At 34.6% G+C, this 24,993-nt stretch overlaps 1 protein-coding gene and 1 pseudogene across 5 annotated transcripts in view; both read right to left on the reverse strand.

Moving 5' to 3' along the window:
* The window catches only part of AP3B1 (adaptor related protein complex 3 subunit beta 1), a 245,805-nt gene that overhangs the window by 136,769 nt on the left and 84,043 nt on the right, over positions 1 to 24,993 (reverse strand). For all 5 annotated transcript variants that reach the window (XR_003909937.1, XR_003909938.1, XM_029942469.1 and 2 more), the window contains exon 8: positions 3,235 to 3,390. Coding sequence is in view for 3 of the 5 variants with exons in the window: in XM_029942469.1 (XP_029798329.1) it covers positions 3,235 to 3,390 (156 nt within the window). In the remaining 2 variants the exon portion in view is untranslated. The remainder of the gene's footprint in view (positions 1 to 3,234; positions 3,391 to 24,993) is intronic.
* Positions 9,676 to 10,206, reverse strand: LOC115294532 (annotated as a pseudogene).

Raw genomic sequence — 24,993 nt, forward strand, 5'->3', positions numbered from 1 at the left:
ACAGAAAAAAAGATGTCATGAGAAAACAGAGGTTAAATGAACTACACAAAGTCTGCCAGTGCACAGCAGAGCCTGACATGGCACTCTAAGTCCCCTACTCTTGTCAATACTGCTGCTTCTGCTCTGAAAGTGGGAATATTTTAAAAGTGGTAAGCATGTCTCTCCAAATGAAGTCCAGATACTTTAGGAGAAAAGTAATAAGCTGAAAAATTTTAAAAACCAGTACGTGGAAGTTATAATTAAATGAGTTCTATTAAAACAATTCCTATAAAACAGTACTTAAATTATCTTTTTTTCCAAAATTCAGAACCTTAAAAATAGTCTTTGCTTCAAAGCCATTATAAGGGTGATAAAATGTAAGAGTACTATGTTTCCCCTGCATGCCTCTACACTTAGTTCCAGATATCAAAACTCCAAACTGAAAAAGTTATCCGGTTTAACTTGTGACAAATGTAGAAAGAGTTACATCATCTTGACTTTAGTTCCGAAAATCTTTTTACTACTTTACTTCTGCTTAGTCTATAAAGTACTAACAAACACATGTTTGAAATTAACATGTGCTTAAAGAGTACACAGCACCTAAGGATGCTCCAGATAAAGGAGTTCCCTCTACAATTAAGATACGTTTTAAAAATACAATTCACAGAGTCCTAAATGCACTGTTGTTTGGCACTTTGTTGTACTTTTTTTTTTTTTTTAATAAGGCTGATGTATAGCTTTCAAATATTGGGAATTTGAGGAGTATAAGGATATTTTACTTCTTCATTTATGATCCACAAAGACACTCTCGTTACAGAACAAACTACTGAATTTAAAATCTTATAAAATAAAATCTCAATTAATGCTTAATCTACAAGCAAGTGATAGTCATTTAAAAAAAATACTAAAGTAGGGGCGCTTGGGTGTCTCAGTCGATTAAACATCTGACTTTGGCTCATGTCATGATCTCCTGATTCCTGAGTCTGAGCCCTGAATCATGCTCTCTGCTATCAGCCCAGACCCTGCTTCAGATCTTATGTCCCCCTCTCTCTGCCTCTCCCCTCAGGCTCTTTCTCTTAAAAATAAATAGTTAAAAAATATTAAAGCATGCAGATGGCTAATAAGTATTAATACATAATAGAAAAGCTGAGGCTTCATTTTAATGTATTCTACAGAAAATAATTAAATAATTTTTATTAAAAACAGTCAAATGCTACTGGAAAGAAGGTAAACTGTACTTTCTATATATGGCAATGTTTTTAAGATTCTAGATGCCACTTAGTATGTCACCTCTTCTCATATATTAATTAGGGCACGCCCTCAAGTCAACAAGGGCTACATACTCTTATTCTCCCCCAATATTTACAAATCTAACAGTTTAAAATTTCTTCAATAACCAGAATTTGAAATTTATAATCTAATTTGTAAAAGTTCCTTAAGAGGGAAACTCCCATATCTCCAAAGTCCAAAATAAGTAAAATAAACAAATTGATAGGCCTTCTACAGTTACATTATGAACATTTATGATAAAGTATATCCTATAAGCACTTTTCTATTCCTAACTACTGATAGCACTATCACCTTATCTAGTCTGTTAAAACAGCCTCCTAACACTGCTTCCAGTGCCCCGTGTCTGCAATTCAATCTACACAGCACTGAGAAGTTTCCTGAAAAAAAATTCTCAAAGTTTCTCCTTTAACTGAGAAAAGGGCTAAAATAAAGAAATCTATTCACAATCCTTCAAAGTCAGCCTTGATATATTTAGCAGTATCAAATAAGCAGAATACCTACCAAAACATACTGGGACAAAAAATAAACTATGTCTATTTGGTATACAATCAAGTAAGCAGGGAATCAAAACAGATGGGGACAAGAAACGCAAGCTCCTTCTACTTGTCTCACCATTCAAGAACAATTTTTGGTCAGTAAGTATTTGGATTATAAAATCAATTCCCAAGGCCAATTATAAAGAAGAGTTTTAAGTGGCAAGTTACAGCTACTTAAATATAAGCTGGCCAATTTAAGCACATTTTACATCAGTAAAATAATATTTTTTATTACTGTGTATGGTTATTTAATAATGACATAGAAATTACATTGAAGTATAAGATAAAAAACTTTGGCTAATTACTATGGCTCTAAGCTCTAAAGTCACAAGCATAAGAAAACTTAAAGTAATTCAAATACAATTCAATATTTTCAGAGTTTTTACTAATTAAACAGGACAATTCATTAAGAACATGTTTGAATTAAAAAATTTTAAGAAAATGTTTTACTTGACTCCATCTAACATTTAGATATAACCTTCAGTTAACAGGAAACATAGAGTACAGAAGAAAAAAAATTAAATGGCACTACAAAGGAAGGAAAGAGAAAACCCAGAAGAGTATTCTGTAAGACTTGAGAGGTTTAAGAACTGTAACAACCTGGTGCAAGAGATACCAGTTTAGATTATCTACTTATAAGATAAATTGGTATTAAATGAGACGAAATTTTATTGAAATAGAAAGGATTAAAGAAAAAAAAGACTGAAAAGTACTACATACAGTATGATTTTTATCGTTTTAAAAAATATGTATGTGTAGACATAGGCACGAGTGAATATATATATTTATACAGAAAAAGGATCTGGAAGAAAATGCATCAAGATATTATACAGTGATTTCTGAGTGACAGGAATATGATAGTTTAATTTTTTTTAAGTTCTGCTAGTCCCTATTTTCTAATTTTTTATTGTGTACATGTATTCTTGTGAAATATGAAGCATATTTAAAATAAAAAGACATAAAACAAAGTAAAACAAACTCAGGACTCAAATGAAGATGATTTTTAATTGTTATCTATTTCCACCAATTAAAACTTATTTATGTATGTGGCCTTATGCTAGGTGCTTTTTTTTATATGTTAGTCTCTTAAAAACCCTTATCAGGTTCATATGAATATTATAGACTGATACCAGATTAAGTGCTTGCAACTACAACTAAGTAATAGAAATATGCACAGTCTTCCAATCCACTGAGAAACATCTTGGGCTCATATCTTAGGAAAAGCCAATGAACAAAACCATAAAAAAGTAAATGAAGTCCAGTAGGCATACAACTACCAAACTAAGTAATCTCATCCAAACCTGATTTTTGATATATAAACAAACAAGTGCTTCATTAGCACACTAAAAAATAAAGACTTGTTTATTTCTTACATACTTTTAACCACTATTTTTAAAAAATCCATGATTTCTTGTAAGGATTAACATACCGCTGCATTCCTACTCTGAAGCAACGGTTTTGTATTCCGAATTAAAAGTCTATGGTCTGGATCCATCGTATACGACTTCTTTGTTTTATCAGTCTTTTCCTTCTGTTCATCATCAGAGTCATAGAAATTCTTTTCATCATCTTCTAAACCATCTTCCTACAAGAAAGAAATACAAAGAAAACTCTTTTTAGCATCTACTCTAGTATTTTACTGTAAAATATTACTGTTGAAGAAATTTGAAAATACTATGCTACCTGTAAAAGAAAGATCTTGCTTTTTATAACAATACAGCTGTCCTTTAGTGCTTTGGATAATACTTCTTTTATATTCCATAGTAAACCTCTGAAAATATTAAATCCTCACAGATATACCCATATCTGACCAAAGGCAAAACTTGACCATGAGACTCTAACAAACTCTATAATACAAGACTACCTAAAACCTGAAAACTATTACCATACATTATCAGCTACTCTACAACTGGATCAAAGGTCCAGAATAAAGAGAAGTGTTTGAACCACAGCACACATAAAAAAAATCACAAAAAAAAAATCACAATAAAACTTAACAGGTTAAAACTAATGATTAAGTCTCTGTGTTGTCAAGAAAGACTCTGTTTGATACCTATGTATATCCAGGGGTTGATTCTTTATTTTTGCTTTGTACTTTTAATTTGAATTCATTATTATCTCTGCCAATAAAATTTGCCTAGAGGCATTTAGTCTTAAAAACAAACAAATAAAAAGCATACAAAAACAATATCCACCTGGATTCAATCCAAAGATTGTTTAGAGGTAATTTCTGTTATCAAGTACTACATGAAATACACTTTCTACTGTTGAAAACATGGAAGTTGATGTACTTTTCCCTATTCCTCTCATCATGTACAAGTAGAAACTGGAGAGGTTACATATAGAACAAACTTAAGGAAACAGAGAGAACAAAGACTATATATGGACGTCATGACCCAAAGAATGAAACAACAGTAAATTCCTTGGATTTTCATTATTATCTCATATATCAAAGACTAAGAAGCTGAGCGCTAGAGAAGCTGATAACCCCAAAACACCAAACACAGATGAAACCAACCCTCCAAAAGCGTACTGTCTGTAGCCAAAGGAACAAGAAAAAGAAAATCTAGCAAGACAAAATTTTCAGAAAGTAACTGCTCCAGTGCAGCTACTGATAGAGGAAAAAAACTAAGGCCCCATTTCCACCCCTACTGGCAAAGGGTGATATGGGACCCTCCCCATGCTGTAATGAGATACTTCAAGCAACCCATTGGGGTGATGTCAGAAAAGGTCAACACAGCCCAAGTCTTCAATTTCCATCATGAGATAACAAGGCATCCCCACGGTGTCAATGAAGACAAAGTGGGGAACTTGCATATCTAAATCCTCCCATCAAGAACAAAGTGACCTCATCCCTCCCTATGAGCTAGTATAAGAAAATATGGAGTAGACACTTGGGGCACCTGGGTGGTTCAGTCGGTTAAGCATCCAGCTTCAGCTCAGGTCATGATCTCACGGTTTGTGGGTTTAAGCCCCACGTCGGGCTCTGTGCTGATGGCTAGCTCAGAGCCTGGAGCCTGCTTCCGATTCTGTATCTCCCTCTCTCTGTGACCCTCCCCTGCTTGTGCTGTCTCTGTCTCTCAAAAATAAATAAAAAACATAAAAAAATTTAAAAAGAAAATATGGAGTGGACACTCAAGACATATAGCACACCACCCAGGGGTAAGAAAGACACTATCAGAGGAAGCAAGGGGAACAACAATGAGGCATTTCTCTCCCTCCTAGCCTGAGAGCTATCAGGAGAGAATTACTGGGGAGCCAGAAATCCCACATTTACCCACAGTAACAGCAAGCACAATCTCCCCAAGGTGGCAATGGAGGCTGAGTGGGGAATCTGGACTGCTACCATGGTTGGCAGTAAAAAGGCAGCATGCACCCCACCTTTCCCTAATGGAATAGTATCAAACAGGCCCAGCTAAAACAGAAGATCTGAATAACATCCAGAATCTCATAATATCCAAAATGTCCAGGTTTCAATAAAAATTTCTCATCATTCCAAGAACCAGGAAGATCTCAAACTGCATGAAAAAGATAACCAGTACAAGCCAACACTAAAATGATAGGAATATTAGAATTATCTGATTAAAATTCTAAAGCAGCCATCATAAAAATGCTTCTTCAATCAGCAACGAGGAACATTCCTGAAACAAATGAAAAAATAGAAAGTCTTAGCAAAGAGTTAAAGTCTGAAGAAACAGAATATATAAAGATCTCCTGGTTTATGTGGTCAGAGCCTGCTTGGTAGTCTCTCTCTCTCCCTCTTTAAAAATAAATAAATAAACTTTAAAAGAAAAACACAAGAATCAAAATTAAACAATGACTACAATCAAAACCAGTATTAAAGGAAAAAAGGAATCATTAGTGAACTCAAACTTAATGAAACAGAAATTGCCCAATCTGAACAACAGCGAAAAACAGACTGAGGACAAAGAAAAAAACAAAAACAAAACTCAAAAACAGAACTTTGGGAAACTAGAGGACAAAATAACATCTCTTGTCATCTGAACCTGAGAAACAGAGAAGAAACACTGTGGAGCTGAAAAAGTACTTTGAGAAACAATGGCTGTCTGCTTCAGATTCTGTGTCTCCTTCTCTCTCTACCCCTCGTCCCTCACTGTCTCAATCTCTCTCAAAGATAAATAAACAAACAAACAAAAAAAAAGGCTAAAAAAGTACCCTAAGAAATAGTGATTGAAAAATTCCTACATGTGGCAAATGAAATAAAACTACAGATTGAATAAGGTCAGTAAACCTTAAGTAAGATGGACAAAAATCCCTAACAAGACATATTAAGTCAAACTTCTGAAAACTAAAGGCAAAAAGAAAAAATGTGGAAAGCAGTATTATAGAAATGACACTAGAGAGGATGAGGTAATGAAAAAGAGTGATTAGGGGTAAGGATGAAAATGTCAGATAGGTTCCTACTCAGAAGCTCAAGTCAACAGGATGCAATGGGTGAATGTGATGGATGAAATAGAAACACTTAATGAGGATGCCCCAAATTCCGAGCCTGGATACCCAAGCAAATAATGATGCTACCAGGTAAGCTAACCTTGTCCATGAGGAAAACAATCTCTCTCTTTTTCAAGGCTCTTTGCTATGCAAATATCCTTAAATTTAGTCCAAAATAAAACCCACTAGTGCTTTCACTCAGAAGAGCTGCAAAAATGAGGAAAACCCATGAAGAATCATCTTGCAGTAATTTCTTTTGTTCATGACTGACCTGCCTCTATTCTTCCATGTAAATGTTCTTTCTGTAAATTCACAAATTCCCTCAGCAAAAGAAAATGTGTAATTTGTGATCTCTAATCATTTTTACTTTAACACAGCAGAACAGTTTGTAAGACAGTTATATAGTTAAGTAAAAAGTTCCTAAACTTGACACCAAAAGCACAATCCATAAATAGGGAACATTAATAAACTGGATCTCATCAAAATTAAAAACTCTTGCTCCATAAAAACCCTCTAAACAAGAATAAAAAAATTCTAGACTGGCAGAAAGTATCTGCAACCACATGTATGACAAAGGGCTACTATCCAGAGTATAAAGACAACTCCCAAAACTCAACAGTAAAACAAGTACCAAAACAAAAATACCCATAATGAAATCACTTTAAAAGGGGGCAAAAGGCATTATTGTTATGGATGGAACTGTACTTCTCACCCTCCAAATTCGCATGTAGAAGCCCTCATCCAGGTAGTCACTACACATCAAACTGAGGCCTTTAAAGAAGTAATTAAGTGTAACTGAGACCATCTGGGTGGGATCCTCATCCAATAGGACAGATACCCTTATAAGAAGACACCAATGGTGGCACAGAGAAAAAACAATATGTGTATGTAGTAAGAAGACAGCCATCTGCAAGCCAAAAGAGAGATGCTTTAGGAGAAACCAAACTTGCCAACACCTTGATCTTTAACTTCCAGCCTCTTGGAAGAACTATAAGAATATGACAAATAAATGAGTTCATCAAGCCCCCTAGTCTAGTATTCTGTTTTGTCAGCAGTAGCAAACAAATACAGACATCAACAAACAACTCACTGAAGGAGATATTACAAATGGCAAAAAAGCACATGAAAAGATAATTAACTTCATTACCTATCAGGGAAATGCAAATTAAAACTACAGCAACATATCACTACACATATATCAAAATGGCTTTCATCTTAAATAAAACCACTGTGACAACACCAAATGATGTGAGAACACAAAAGAAATAGATCACTCATATACTGGTGAGACTGTAAAAGGTTATAGCCACTCTGGTGGTTTGGCAGTTTTTTAAAAGAACTAAACTTGCAATTAGCATAAAGGACAAAAACCTGTACACAAGTATTCATAGCACCTTTATTCTTATTAGACAAAATAGAAACAACCCCGAAGTCCTTCAATGGCCAAATGGTTAAAAAAAAAAAAAAAAAGGTTAAATAATAAACATTCAGGCCATGAATTACCACTTAGAAATAAAAAGAAACAATGATACAATTCTGATTACTCTCCAGAGAAGTGGGATGAGAAAAGCTAATCCTAAAAGGTTACATACTGAGTGTTATTCCATTTATGTAACATTCTTGAAATGATACTATTAGAGAGATAGAGAACCAATTAGTGGTTGCTGGGGCTTAAGAGGGGCAAGGTTAAGCACAGAGAATAAACTAGGTTTAGCTATGCAATGGCAACATGAAGGATCTTTGAGATGGAAATGTTCTGAATCTTGACTATATGAATGTCAGTGTCTTGGAGGTAATACCTTACTAGTTTTACAAGATGTTGCCATTGGAGGAAAATAAGCACAGGTACACCAGATCTCCCTGCATGCTTAAAACAGCATGTCAGTTTACAGTTATCTTAAATTTAAAAGATCAATTAGGGGCACCTGGGTGGCTCAGTCAGGTTAAGCATTTGACTTTTGGCTCAGATCATGATCTCATGGTTTGTGGGTTTGAGCTCCATCTCGGGCTCCAGGCTGACAGCTCAGAGCCTGGATCCGGCTTTGGATTCTATGTCTCCCTCTCTCTCTCTCTCTCTGCCCCTCCCCTGCTCACACTCTCCTTGTCTATCTCTCAAAAATAAGTAAACAAAAAACTTTAAGTTTGATTAAATAAAATCAAGGAGAAAAAATCAATAAAGTATTTAAAAGCTATGTGTATGTATTTAGTTATAATAATAAAAGAAGTGATCTTAAAGGTTGTAAGTTAATATCAATTAGTGAAATACCTTCCCCTTGCTAAGTGCTAACAAATAATATCCAATCTTAACTCTTGACTTAAATATCATTTAATATAATTTTCAACAAAAATGACTATTAGGTTTTTTAGAAGCAAGCAGAGTATTATCTCAATGTTTTTAAAATCCACAATAAAAAAAATCATAAGAAATTGTCCAAACAGAAGAAACACAAAATTTATACACTTTGGAAACAAAAGGAAATTTTTTAAGTATCCATCTTTAAGAGCAAACTAAAAATTATAACATTATCTGTACTTCCCTAATGATAAGCAACGTTGAGCGTCTTTTCATGTGTGTTAGCCATCTGGATGTGTTCTTTGGAATAGTGTCTATTTATGTCTTCTGCCCATTTCTTAACTGGGTTGTTTTTTGGATGCTAAGTTTGGTAAGTTCTTTATAGATTTTGGGTACCAATCCTGTTATCAGATATGTCATTCGCAAATATCTTCTCCTGTTCCAGAGATTGCCTTTTCATTTTGTTGACTGTTTCCTTCACTATTTGCACAATTCAAAATAAACTGCTTCAGGCTGACCCTTGAACAGCATGCCATTTAATGACCCACACACAGTTGAAAATCTGAGTATAATTTTTGACTTCCCAAAAACTTAACTACCAATAGCCTACTGTTAACTGAAGCCCTACCGATAACATAAACAAACAAATAACATATACTTTGTATGTCTTTTACATACTGTATCATTACAATAAAGTTAAATATATAAAAGAAAATGTTAAGAAAATCCTAAGAATAAATACATTTAAAGGACTGCACTACAGTTACTGAAAAATATCTACATAGGGATGCCTGGGTGGCTTAGTCAGTTAAGCATCCAACTTCGGCTCAGGTCATGATCTCTTGGTCCATGAGTTCGAGCCCCTCATAGGACTCTGTGCTGACAACTCAGAGACTGGAGCCTGCTTCAGATTCTGTGTCTCCCTCTCTCTCTCTGCCCCTCCCCTGCTCACACTCTGTCTGTCTCTCAAAAATAAATAAACATTAAAAAAAAATCTATGTATAAGTCACCAGCATGGTTCAACCTGTCAATTTTACTTCTCTCCCAATACTTTACAAAAGTGGGGAAAAAATTAAAATGTCCTTTACCATTTTTACGTTTATTTGCATTTATTTTGTGCAGAATTTATTCCTGGGACATAAGTTTTTGTTTCTTCAGTTTCTTCTGGGATATCTTTTCCTTCTACACAACTTCCCTTCTGGTGTGATCTTTTTTAGTAAATACCATGTTAATGTGGAAGGGAGAGCTCATGTATGGGTTAATCTGACCATGAGCCTGGTAAGGTCTATGTTACATTTGGGGGGCTTCGTTCACCAAGATATGTTCAATGACCAGAGAATCTACCCCTAAACCCTAAAGTTAAGCATTACTCTCTACATTTTTAAGCATGAGCAGTAAAAATTAGAGGACTCTTTTTGAGCCAGCGCCCCTGTGTCCAGATCCACTATTTCTGGCCTGGGCACACCTACCAACTCCATCACTGTAGTGATGGAATGGCACACAATGCTTCTGTTAAGTGGTATTTTTCAAATACTTGGTGGCTTTTCGGATATGCATACCCTTTACGACCCAGGTAGTTTCATATGTGTTCTTAAAGCGAACACAAAGACTAGAATCTCTTGGTTTGCATGACTTTATAGGGTTTTCTGGATAAAGTGAAAAGAGTGATTTTCAGCAATCACTCAGGCCACTTACAGGAAAAGGTAACATACTCTTACATCAAAGCCAGACTTGAGTGACTATTCCTTTATAGAGCTCCAAGCTGAACTGGTTCTATTACGTGCATTAGTAAACTAATATAATGATAGCCAAAAAACCATGTTCTCTAAGCATAAGCACTCACCCACCATATTTAATCAAATGTTCACACTCTACCTGAAATTGATATATGATGAAACTGCTGTGTTAACACACTCTAGCTACCAAATCCTCATGCACATAAAAAGCTGCTTTCACTAAGCATTTATTCATTCCATGTCTCCTTCATTATTAATTAACAGTTTATTAAAGTTTAATTATATCATTTTAATAAAAGACATATTTGCATTGCCTAATTGATAAATGAAGGGCTGATGCTTTTATGAGGTTAATGAACAAGATAGGGCTTCCACATAGAATGGGAATCAATCTCCAATAATTTATATCTGAATCTGTGTTGCTGCTGGCTATATTTTCACAGGTTTTCAACCCATCAGAACAGACATTAGCCCAAACAGAATGGAAGCTAGGTGCATACAACCGAAATGGGTTTATACTAGATCACACCACTTCTGTAACAGTGCTGGCTCTATGACCTCTCCTTGTCTTATAGAGTTCTGCTTCCAGTAATGGCTAAATAGGCAATTTGAAACAAACCCTTCTAGTAAGAACTAGAAAAGCTACAGAGAAAACATGAAACAAATCTGCAGGTACTAACAAGCTAAAAGAACAGTGACAATTATATAGGCAAGATCCAGAAGTAGTAAACCTAGAAATCCAGCTGAGATTTGCAATTGCTTTCCCCTAAAAACATGTAAACACACGCTATTACCTAACAGGAGGCTGAGAGGCCTAGATTCTGGGCAGAGCCTTTAGGAGATTCACAAAAATACAAAAAAAAACTTGCAGGTCAAGATCCCCCCAAAAGCAAATTCCTACCAGTTCTCCCAACTCTTCAGTTTAAAAGCCTGAGGGTCTTAAAAAATTAATTAATTAACATAAGCGAAATAACTAAACAAACAAATAAAAGCCTGAGAGTCTTTTAGAGAATAAAGATGCTAAAATTAAAGCCCAGCTTTTAATCATCTCAATTCATAACCGAAATGATAAAGTGAATCAGAGTGTTGATACCCCTATTCAGTAATATTCTACAAGCAAACAAAAATTCATCATCCAAAGCTTCAAATGAGTTCAACAATTTTTATAAAGTAAAGAAGGAAAAGAAAGGGGGAAGGAAGAAAAGGCAATTCATTCAGGGTAAGGATTGTGTTTCCATTTCCAAAGGCAAACAGGATATTAAGTAGAAAGTGGGAAAAGAGGGGCTTCTGAAATACATTTGTAATTTCTATTTCTTAATTTATTTCTTTATTCCCTGATAAAGCCATATGCTTCTGCCACAGGCACATTACATATTTCTCCTTCAATAACGATGGATAATATATTCAAGAAATTAAGTGAATAAGATCAAGCTTCTGGAAAGGAACACAATTATTTTTTATAGAAAAGTGACATTCACTTTTTAATATCATTATGATATAAGGTGTTGTAACTTCAGCAACCCCTTGTAGAATTAATACAGCAATCTTTTGAAATTTGACTAACTTTACATTTCTCATAATTTCAACAGATCAGAAAGAGGAAAATTTGTGCTTAGAGATAACAGTCCAGATAATAAACTTTAAAAGACTTCCATGCATATTTGAAAGCAGTATTTAGAAATATTTTACTTTTTAGGAACATATTTTTAATGAAAAAAATCTTTTCCAAAATAAGATATTTAGTTAGAAGAGTGGCACTGTTTTGGTTTTGGGGGGGTATAGTTGAAACACAACATTATGTAAGTTTCAGGTATACAATACAGTGATTTGACAAGTTTATATGTTATGCTACCCTCACCACAAATCCAGCTACCATTTGTTACCAATATATTGCAATTACAATATCACTGACTATATTCTCTATGCTGTGCCTTTCATTTCCATGACTGAAAATCTGTATCTCCTATTCCTCTTCACACATTTTGCCTACTTCCTCCCTCCCACCCTCTGGCAATCATCGATTTGTTCTCCGTATTTATAGGCCTGATTCTGCTTTTTCTTTGTTTGTTCATATGGTTTTTCTCAGATTCAAATATGGATGAAATCCTACAGTATTTGTCTTTCTCAGTCTAATTTTACCTAATACCCTACAGTCCATCCAGGTTGTCACAAATGAAACTATTTCATCCTTTTTTAAGACAGTGTAGTATTTCTCTGTGTGTGTGTGTGTGTGTGTGTGTGTACACATACATCCTTGCACACTCATCTGGTCACAAACCCTCAGGTTGCTTCCATGTCTTGGCTATTGTAAATAAAGCAACGATAAACACAGAGGCGCATATGCTTTTATGAATTAGTGTTTTCATTTTCCCCATGCACAGTAATGGAATTACTTGATCATATGGTATTTCTATTTTTAACTTTTTAGTCAAATTGTTGAACTTTTATAACTTATTCTGTACTTTCTAATATATTTCTTATCTAAAAACTGACATGAAGCAGTCTCAAAATCTATGTAATCCACCTGTGAATTTAGAACTAAGTAGAAAGGCCTCTCCTACATAGCTGAGAAGGCCATTATGAAGCCTTCAAAAATTATCCTAAATACAAAGTCCTTATTCAGAGTATGTTATACAAATAATTTTAACCATCTTAATTATCTGGTTTTCTGATATACAGATAATAAAAAGTAAAACTTAAAAAGAAAAAAGAAAATGTCTTTCATTCTCTGTTGAGGAACAGGAAAATAAAAATATGTTTTAAGAAGTGTTTATATCAATACAATAATTTTTAAAAAGCATTTATCATATATATTATTTCTATTGAGCCTGGAAAAATGTATTACCACAATGGGGTTTCTAATACATATTAATTAAATCATTTTATATTTGGTTTATGTTGGCAATTTTTCAAACCATATGGTCACTGAGTAGTGTCACCTTTACTTCAATAAGTTACTAATATGACTATTATAAAAAATAGAAATATTTCAGAGAAATCTGGCTGATATAAAAAAATCAATGAACCTTTAAAACTTGCACTTTTGCACCTTGGGAAAATGGATGGTCTAAAGATAAGATAAGTAAAAAGTAATTTAAACAAACAAACTCCCTAAGGTCCAAGAAAAACTGGGGCAACAAAATAAATAATAATACTATTAGTTTATAATCCACAGAATAAAATAAATATTTCTATGTCCATAGTAAAATACATAAATAACTAAAAAATATATGAAAAAGAAAAGTCAGGTCTTTCTTACAGAAGAATTACAAATAATACCTTTGTTAATATCATGTGAATGTGTACTGGAGACTTGAAATGTATTTCTGAGAGCACCAAGGTGATATGCATCTCAAGCAACCCAAAAAGAATGAAGGATACTTCCCTATGAAAAACTACTAGGTGACTCAAAAAAAAACAAAACAAAACCCAGTTATCAAGAAGCAAATATATGAAATATATATGATAAAATCATAAAATGAGTACTAGAAAGCTATATCTACAAATGAATTCTATCTTTTCCTGTGATTTACAAAACAAGTGTGTGTATAAAATAAAACTATGTATCATAATAGACTACTTTATCTTTCAAAGAACCAAAAACAAAACAAACATAACAAAAAAACACTTTAAATCTCTTTTAGAAAACAGGAACCAACTTAGTTTCCTCAAAATGAAACTACTGTTTTAGAAATTCATTATAAATAGATATAAATGGAATTATATCTAGAGTATCAAGAAATTTATGGAAAATCTGGAAGTAGAAGTCACAAGGGGATAAAATTATAAAGAGACTAGCCATGAGTTGATGACTAAGTGATGCATACAGGGGTATTCAATGGACTGTTAGCTACTTTTGTGATTCTTGAATTTTTTCATAATATCTACTATAAAGCTACAGATTAATCAAATAATATAAAAGTAGTAAAGCAATCAAGTCAGTGTATTACTAGTGAAATAGATTAATGTGACTCAACAGAGATCATAAAAATAGACCCACATGAATGCATAGCCAACTGCTATTTGACAAAGGAGAAAAGGCAATGAGGAAAAGGTAGTCTATTCAACAAATAATGTTGGGACAACTGAATATTTACATGAAAAAAAAAATGAAGCTAGAACCAGACCTTATACTCATTCAAAGAGGTTTACAGCCAATTATAAAACAAAACCATAAAATTCTGGAAGATAACATATGACAAACTCTAGATGAACCTGAACACAGTAATGACCTTTAGATAAAACACTAAAGCACAATCTATAATAGAAGTAACTCACAAAGGTAGATTTCTTTAAAATCAGAAACATATGCTGTGCAAAAATCACTGTCAAGAAAAAGAGAAGACAAGCCACAGATTCGGAGCAACATTCGGAAAAGACACAGCTAATAAAGGATTGTTATCTAAAACAGGGAAGGCTTTTTTTATTATTTAGAATTAACATACAATTTCATATTTTCAGGTGTATGACATAGTGATTCAATATTTTTATACTTTACAAAATGATCACCTCATACTACACAAACTTATTACAAAAGAACTGACTATATACTCTATGCTTATATTACCTCCCCAATGACTTACTTATTTTATAACTAAAAGTCAGTACCTCCTAACACCCTTCACCTATTCTACCCATCCCCAAAACTTGCCTCCCTCTGGCAACCACCAGTTTATCTAAAAGTCTGTTTTGTTTTGTTATTTAGTCTGTATGTTATATGTATGATTTACCTATATATCTATATACACAGTCTTTATGTACATATCTATATATAGTCTTTATCTTTGACTTATTTCACTTAGCGTAATACTCCCTAGGTACCTCCATGTTATCACAAATAACAAGGTTTCATTCTCTTTACAGCTAATGATTTCACTCTGTGTGTGTGTGTGTGCGTGTGTGTGTGTGTGTGTGTGTGTGTGCGCACGCACACACGTATGTGTTTATCACATCTTTATCCATTCATCCACTGGCCAACGCTTTTAGGTTGCTTCATACCTGGCTACTGTAAACAAGGCAACAATGAACTTAGGGGTGCAGATGTAATGTTGAATTAGTGGTTTCATTTTCTTTGGATAAATATCCAGAAGAGAAATTCACTGATCAAATGTGATTCTATTTTTAACATTTTAAGGAATCTCTGCACTGTTTTCCACAGCGGCTACACCAATTTATACCTCCACTAATAATACATTAGAGTTCCCATGTCTGCACTTCCTCGCCAACATGTGCTATTTCTTTCTTTTAAGGTAATAGCTATTCTGACAGGTGTGAAATGGTATTTCATTGTGGTTTTACCCTAATGATCAATGATATTGAGGATCTTTTCATGTGTCTGTTAGCCATCTGTATCTCTCTGGAAAACTCTATTCAGGTCCTCTGTCAATTTTTTTAATTGCATTTTGTTTTACTGTTGTTGAAATATATTGAGTTCTTTATATATTTTGGATATTAACACCTTATCATATATATCACTTGTAAGTATCTTCTCTCATTCCGTTAGGCTGCCTTTTCTTTTGATTGATGGTTTCCTTTACTGTATAAAAGCTTTTTAGTTTGATGTAGTACCACTTTTTTTTTTTTTTTTTTGCAATTGTTGCCCTTAACTGATGAGATCGAAACCAAAATATGGTTATATCTGATATCAAACTGCCTATGTTTTCTTCTAGGAATTTAAAGGTTCAGGTCATACATTTAAGTCTTTATTCCATTTTGTGCTTATTTCTGTATATAGTATAAGAAAGTGACCCACTTTCATTCTTTTGCATGTAGCTGTACAGTTTTCCCAGCACCAGTTATTGAAGAGACAGTCTCTTTCCCATAGTACGCTCTTGCCTCCTTTGTCATGATTTAATAGACCAGGGAAGTGTGGGGTTATTTCTGGGCTTTCTATTCTGTGTTTGTGCCAGGACCATACTGTTTTAATTACTATAGCTTGTATAATAGTTTAAAATCAAGAACCATGATTCCTCCAGCTTTATTCCACATTCAAGATTACTTTGGCTGTTCAAGGTCTATAGTGGATCCATACAAATTTTAGGATTATTTGTTCTAGTTCTGTGAGAAATGCCACTGGCATTTTGATAGGAATTGCAATAAATCTGTAGATTGCTTTGGGGAGTTTGAATATTTAACAATACTAATTCTTCCAATCCATAAGCAGGATATATCTTTACATCTATTTCTGTCATATCAATTTCTTTCACCAATGTCTTGAAGTTTGCAGAGCAGAGGTTGTTCAACTCCTTGATTAAACTTATTCCCAAGTATTTTATTCTTTCGGATGCAATTGTATGTGGGACTATTGTTTTCTAACAGTTCATTATTAGTGTATAGAAACAATAGATTTCTATATAGTAACTTTGTATCCTGAAAGTTTACTGAATTCATTTATTACTTCTAACAGTTTCTTGAGTCTTTAGTCTATTCAGTATCATATCATTAGCAATACTGACAGTTTTACTTCTTCCTTTCCAATTTGTATGTCTTTTATTTCTTTTTCATGTCTGATTGCTGTGGCTAGGCCTTTCAATACTATGATAAATAAAATTGGCAAGAATGGACATCTTGCCCCTGATCTTGGAGGAAAAGCTTTCAGGTTTTCACTGTTGAAGTGTGATTTTAGCTGTGCATTCATCATTTATGGCCTTTATTATACTGAGGTATGTTCCCGCTATACTCACTTAGTTGAGAGTTTTTATAAGTTGTTGTTGAATATGTTCAAATGCCTTTTCTGTATCTACTGAGTTAATCATATGAATTTTAACCTTTGTTTTGCTAATATGGTATATCACAGTAATTAATTTGTTAAACAATCCTTGCATCCCTCAAATGAATCCCACTTGGTCATGGTGTATGAGCCTTTTACATATTGTTGGAATTTGATTTGCCAATATTTTATTGAGGATTTGTGCATCTACATTCAACACAGATACTGGCCTGTAATTTTTCTTTTTTTGGTAGTATCTTTGGTTTTGGTATTACAGTAATTCCAGTCTCATTAAATAAGTTTGGTAATTATCCCTTCTCTTCAATTTTCTGGAATAAGTTGAGGAAGATAGGTATTAACTCTTTTTTCAGTATTTGGAAGAATTCACCTGTGACACCTCTGGACCCACACTTTTGTGTGTTTTTGATTACTAACTCAATTTATTATTACTGATTGATCTATTCTGATTTTTATCTCTTCATGATTCAGTCTTCAAAGATTGTATGTTTCTAGGAATTTATCTATTTCTTATAAATTGTCTAATTTGTTGGCATATAACCATTTATAGTATTTTCTTGGCATCCTTCGTCTATCTGTGGCATAGGTTGTAATTTCTCCTATTTCTAATTTTTTTTTGTTTTATTTATTTTTGATACTGAGAGAGACAGAGCATGAGAGGGGGAGGGGCAGAGAGAGAAGGAGACACAGAACCGGAAGCAGGCTCCAGGCTCTGAGCTGGCTGTCAGCACAGAGCCTGACGCAGGGCTCGAACCCACGAACGTGAGATCTGACCTGAGCCGAAGTCAGAGGCTTAACCAACTGAGCCACCCAGGCGCCCCTATAGCATGCTGCTTTGTTGCCACATGTGTGTGTTTATCCCAGTTTTCTTCATGTAATTAACTTCTAGTTTCACACCACTGTGGCCAGAAAAGGTGCCTGTTATGATTAAAATCTTAATTTTATGGAGACTTGTTTCGTAGCCTAAAATCCTGAGGTCAGGATTTTACCTCAGAGTCATTCTTCACCTTATCATCTCTCTCTCTTTTATTACTTTGGCATTTACAGTAGTCAAGAAAAAGAAAGTGAATATAACCACTTGCCTTCTGAATTCACTGATAGCCTGGACAGCACTAGTACAACCTAAGATTTGTACCAGGACAAAACACTCTGCAGTCTGCTGTGGACACAGACTGTGATCTACTGTTTAAAAGCTATGCAAGGGAATACAACATGACATTTTCGTGCAATCTAAAATACTTATATTAGTCACTATAATAACAAAATACTACAGATTGGATGGCTTAAACAACAGACATTTTATTATCAGTTTTGGAGGCTGGCAAGTTCAAGATCAAGGTTTGTCAGCATACTGTATTCCTGTAAGAGCGTACTTCCTGCGTTGCAAAGGGTTGCCTTCTCCTTACACTTTCACATGGCAGAAAAAGAAAGAAGTCCAGTGGTGTCTCTTTTTGTAAGGACACTATTCCCATAGTAAGACCCCTACCCTCACAACTTCATTTAAACCTAATTATTTCCAGGGACAACTGGCTGGCTCAGTCAGTAGAGACTGCAACTCTTGATCAGGATTGTAAATTCAACCCCACAATGGGTGAAGAGATTACTTTAAATAAATAAAATCTAGGGTGCCTGGGTGGCTCAGTTGGTTAAGCATCAAACTTCAGCTCAGGTCATGGATCTCACAGTTCACGGGTTTGAGATCCATGTGGAGCTCTACTGCTGACAGCTCAGAGCCGGGAGACTGCTTCAGATTCTGTATCTCCCTCTCCCTCTGCCCCTCCTCTGCTCGCACCCTGTCCTCCTCTCACTCTCAAAATTAATAAAAACATTTAAAAACAAAAATTTTAAACAAAATTGTAAAGAAAAATAAAGCTAATTACTTCCTGAGTCCTCACTGCCAAATACCATCACATTGGGGGTTATGGCACAACCTATGGAACAATCTATGGTTCAGTCCATAGATACCACAGCAATTTACTGGTGGTACATCTCTACGATATTGGGTTAGATGTGCCTAACAAGACCAGAGTGGGTGGGTGATTAGAAGTATCATACTGCTTAGTTAAATTAGCTATTCAGTATGGACAGCATGCCTTATCAGAGAAATGCACTTGCTAGGGCAAAAAAGTCTTGTTTAATAATACTTTAAATTTAATATTTTTCTCAAAGGAAAAACATCATCTCATTCCCCCAAAATTAGGTCTATATAAAACAAATCAGGATATGCATACTGGCTTGAGACTTTTTTCCTTTCGTGAGGTAAACGCTATGCTCTTCACTTTACATGTTTTATATCACAGCCCAGTGACCACTATGCCACACCGGTGGAAGTGTGGGTTTGAGGACCATTGAACACTGAATCTGCCCCAATACATCACAATTACAGAAACACCTGTGCCCAGTAACTTTCTGTTGAGCCACTATGAAAATTCACAGTGTTAAATTGCCCACAGCACTTTTCATTTCTTATGGCTATATTTTCAGTTCCAATACACAAGAAACAAGCTTTCTGAATGCAGCAGTTTCCGAATTTTGTTACTAAGGAATCTAGATCTATAAAAGGCATTTTGTCAAATTTTTCTGAAATAAAGTATGCTTGTAACACATAGTAAACTTTAAAGTAGGGTTCCAAGTCATGAGAAAGAATGGTCCTAATTATCTGAAAAGTAACTAATCTGCATCTAATAATGGGGAATACATAGGAATTGCTTTTTTGTTAAGCAGAATACATTTTAGAGTGAGTCTCATTCAATAATAAAATATGAAATAAAATTAAAATCAACCTAAGTAGAACAAATCATGATTCTTCATGTATTCATTCTCTTTTTACATTAACCCTTGAAACAGAGAAAATACATTAGAGAAGGTAAATGTCTACTGAACTGAAATTGAGGAATGTAATTCTCCTTTAGGACAATTAAAAAAAGGAACAGGGTTAGAGGAGAGGTTATGAAATATTTGTGGACATTTCATGCAGGAGAGGATAAATCATAACAGTTTTTTGTTTTGTTTTATTTAATCTTATGGAGAACAGGAAAACAACTATACTATACATAAAGTTAGGATAGAGAGGGCTCTAGAAAACACCAAATTAAAAACTTTAAAAACCAAGAAATCTAGGTTATGAAAAACTCTTTAAATAAAATATAAAATTTTATAAAGGGACCACTTATTCTTCACTAATTTCAAAATGCATCTACACACAGACTTTGTGCACTGTAGGCAAAGGTTACAGCTTCCTGGGGGTACAAGACAGTTCAGAGTTCAAGCATAAGCAAGTACAATTTGTGATTGCCAGAGACAAAGAGATAGATAATTTGTGTGTGCGGGATGTGTTACAAAAATTCTATGTTAAAGAAAAAAAAGAAAAGGCATAATTTATAATATTTACCCACATATATACTATTTCTTTCATTCTTTATTCTATAATTATAAATTATTATCTATTACCAGGTCTCTTCAACCTAAACAATTCCTTGTAGGGGTGCCTGGGTGGCTCAGCCAGTTAAGCATCCGACTTCGGCTCAGGTCATGATTTTCCGGTTCGTGGGTTCAAGCCCCACATCGGGCTCTGTGCTGACAACTAGCTCAGAACCTGGAACCTGCTTTGGATTCTGGGTCTCCCTCTCCCTCTGACCCTCCCCTACTCATGCTGTCTCTATCTCTCAAAAAATAAATTTAAAACATTATTTTAAAAAAACCAATGTCTTGTAGTATTTCTTATATATTCCCCATGTACGAATTTTTCAATTTTGTTCATCTGAAAATGTCTCCATTCCACCTTTTTGAAGACTAGATTTGTTCAATATGGAATTCTTTCACTGACAGTTTTTCCTGTCAATAATATAAAGACAATATTCCATCACTTTTTAGACTCCATTGTTTCTGACCAGCAGTTAGTCATATCATTGTTCTTTATATATAATGCACTGTTTGGCCCTTTCAATGTTTTCTTTTTCTGTTTTGGTGTCAGAAGTCTGACTATGATGTGTAGAAGTGTGACTTTTTACTTGCTTTGCTGGAGAATCTGATAAGTTTCCTAGATCAGTGTGCTTGGATTTTCCACCTTCAACTAAATTTGAAAATTTTCAATCTTTATTTCTTCAGGCCTTTATTCTGTTTCATTCACTCTTTCCTCTCATTTTGGAACTTCAGTTACAAGTATTTCATTCTGTTTGATATTTTCTACATGGCTCTCAGACTCTTCAACTGCTTTTTCTGTTTTTCAGACTGAGTACTTTCTACTGATTTACCTTCAGGATTCTTGACTCTTTTACTGCCTCCTTTCAGCTGTTAAGTCCATCTAGTATACTTTCCATTTAATCATTATACTTTTCAGCCCTATATTTTCCATTTGGTTCTTTCTTAATTAAAAACATTTTTAAGTTTATTTTTTTATTTTAAGAGAAAGAGAAAGCAAGCAGATGAGAGGCGGAGAGAAAGGTAGAGAGAGAATCCCAGTGCAGAGTCCAATGAGGGGTTCAAATTCAAAAACCCTGAGATCATGACAGGAGCTGAAACCAAAAGTCAGATGCTTAACTGAACGAGCCTCTCCATTAGGTTCTTACTTATGGAGTCTTTTTCCTGTTAAGATTCCTCATATATTCATTCAACACAGTTATGTTGCTTTTAGAATTTTGGCCATGTACATAATAGCTGCTTTCTTTTTCTATAATTTCTTTTTCTTGACTATCCTGAGGTGACTTTCTACGTGACTATTTTTTTCTCTTGAGCAGCAGTTATTCATTTGTTTCTCATGTCCACTGATTTTTTTAAAAATGCATTCTGGATATAACCAACCACACACTATAAAAGTCTTCCTTACAATGTATTGCATTGCTCTGAAGATTATTGATAATGTGTTGTAACAAGTATTCTACTGATCTCAAACTCCAAACTCTGTCTATCTTAATGTGGCCAGCAAGTGAAATCTCCATTTTACCTCTTCTTATCTTCCAGGTGCTGTTTTTTTTTGCCAGATCCACTACAGTCTTCCTCACACACATCTGCACTTTATTGTTTAGCTAAGGATATGGATGCTGTTTCCATGCATTTCCAGGGACTTCACCCTTCTATGGTTCCCACACTCTTTTGGAACTTTCCTCAAATTGTTAGGTATTCTGCCAGTCTTTAAGTCTGTTCTCTGAGAGATGGGTAAGTAAGGCTCTTTCCATTATTGTGTATGTTACTGGAGTGACCTCAGACAAAACCCTGCAAACTCAAAAATCTCACACCTTGAATTTTCAGCCTTTCATATAAAGAATCTTCTCTAGTTTTTTCCTACTTGTGGCTGTCTTACAGTGACTTTAGATTGCTGATTTTTGCAAAGATTTCCTAGAAGGTTAACCCAATCAAAGAAGTCTATTAGTAGAAGCTGAAACTATAAGTTCACAAGGTACTGGATCTCAACCGCAAGTCAAATATCTTAATCCTTTTTATGTGAAATGTGAAAATAAACCTTTTTCATGTACCCCCTCCACATCTGATTTTTCTCATGCCTCCTATTACATCCCATTAGCCAGAACTGCATTATATGCCCATTCCTAAAGCCATCACCTATGAGAGGAATATAATTATAAACATTAACGAGATTACATTAGGCTGCAGAGCAACATGGCTTCTTTAAAGTGTGCGGGGGCTCAATCTCTGTAGAAAATGTTTGCAGGGAAGATCTTCCAATCGGGGCTGGCTGTTTGAGACAATGAACAGTGCTGCACTCTACACCACCTAGACAACACTACACTGGCAAATTCTGTCTGATGTGACCATTTTGGAACTGTGGAATCTACTGAAGGCTTGCTATTTCCAGGAAGACTTCTGTGATTTTGAAATGTCTCAGAAATCTGAAGTCTATATAGACACAACTAAATGAGTAACAGAATAGAATAAAACTGGATGTTTCAAATTAACACATTATTAGTTTACATAAACTAATCTTTTTTTTTAATTGTTTTTTTTTTAAATATTTATTTATTTTTGAGAGACAGAGAGAGACAGATCATGAGAAGGGGAGGGGCAGAGAGAGAGGGACACTCAGAATTAGAAGCAGGCTCCAGGCTATGAGCTGTCAGCACAGAGCCCAACGCAGGGTTCAAACCCACAAACTGTGAGATCATGACCTGAGCCGAAGTTGGATGCTCAGCTGACTGAGCCACCCAGGCGCCCCTTAAATAATCTTTTCTGAAGTGAACAGATAAAACTATTAAGCATAAAAATCACAAAATTAAATGTGAAAAAGTGACTTGTCAGATGATTCATTATTAATTATATCCACTCCTTAAGGCTAGAGTAGTAAGACTAACACAGAGGAAAATATAAGGAAATGAATGAATGATACAGTCAAGAGAAATTACAATGATATAAGTACCTGTGGGAGAATAGCAAGAAAAAAGCTCAGAAGAGCAGAAGAATGAATAACATTTCTGAACTTATTCAAGTGTAAGTCTCTCCTCCTAAAATTCAGTTGGTACATGTTAAAAGCCATAAAATACTTAAAGCCATGAACATTTTGAGACTTCTAGAAAAGGATGGTGAAATAGAGAGAATGTAAGCTCTTTTCTCAATATAAAAAATGTGAGGAAAATAAAACTATTAAAACTACCAAAAAGCAGTCAACTATAATGAAACAAGTGTCACAATCCACTAGCAAAAGCTTCAGTTTTTTTAAAACAGGAGATTTTAGGAACACAGATTCCTTGCTTCCTAAGAATGTTCATGAATAACCTCCTCCTCCTCAAATTTAGAAAAAAACGAAGAGAAGTTACTCTTATCTTTTCAATCTTCTGGGTGGGTGGGGGTTAGTGGTGAAAACAGGTGGTGAAGAGGAGAACGTGGGAGAGTAAAAAACAAAGCTGGTTCTCCCTGAAAGAAGTGAAGACTCCGGGGTAACAATGCCCAGAGAAACTTTTATGATAAAGGAAATATTTTATATCAGCTTCATCTAATACGGTAGGCACTAGCCATGTGCAACTACTGAGCACTTAAAATGGACTAATGCTTCTGAAAAACTGATTTACAATTTTAGTTAAATAGCCACATGTGGCTCGGAACTACTATATTGAGCAACACAGTTCTCAGATTAAGCACTGAATAACGGAAAATAATTTAAAGATCAAGAATATCTCTCCTGAAGAATATACTAGGTGACATGAATGCTAATAAAGAACATTTTTAAAAATTCCAGAAAAACTTCTCAGGCATTCTAAAACAATAATTCTATATCTGCTGAGGCTAAATTTACTATCCCCAAAATTACTCTTCCTCTAATGCCCTAAGGCTACTAAATCAAAAAAGAATATATCAACATATCAAATTGAAATTGAGAGGAAGAAACAAACTGTTTTTAGGTGTGGGTACAAAACTAAGTAGTCCCACTGTATCAGGATGAATGTCTGTACCAGAGCTTCCCAAGTATTTTCAATACAAGAAGAGCACAGTAACTATGGAACATATTCACAGCACACATTAAAAACTGCAGAAGACAGATCACTCTGGAAAAAAAATATTCCCTATGTATCAAAAGTAAATTCTCCAAAAACTTCTCAAGTTCTTGAGCATGAATTCAAGAAAACACAAGTTCAAAGATGAGATGACAAAACTATGTAGTAAAGGAAATGTAAGATTGAAACTTGAATAAATAAAATCCAAAGTGGGTGCCTGGGTGGCTCAGTCAGTTAACTGTCTGACACTTGATTTCAGCTCAAGTCATAATCTCCTGGTTCATGAGATCAAGCCCAAATTGGCCTCTGTGCTGGCATGAAACCTCCTTGGGATTCTCTCTCTGACCCTCTCTTGTGGGGCCGCTCTCTCTCTCTTTCAAAACAAATAAGTAGATTTTAAAAAATTATAATAAAATAGAATCCTAACACTATCATTATCAAACTAAACAAAAACTGTTAAAGACAAATTATAACACTGAAATCAAATTACTGACAAAAAGACTTGGGTGGGGGGAGCTTGAGTGGCTCAGTCAGTTTAGTG

This window comes from Suricata suricatta, chromosome 6 (assembly GCF_006229205.1).
Source record: "Suricata suricatta isolate VVHF042 chromosome 6, meerkat_22Aug2017_6uvM2_HiC, whole genome shotgun sequence".
Lineage (NCBI taxonomy): Eukaryota > Metazoa > Chordata > Mammalia > Carnivora > Herpestidae > Suricata > Suricata suricatta.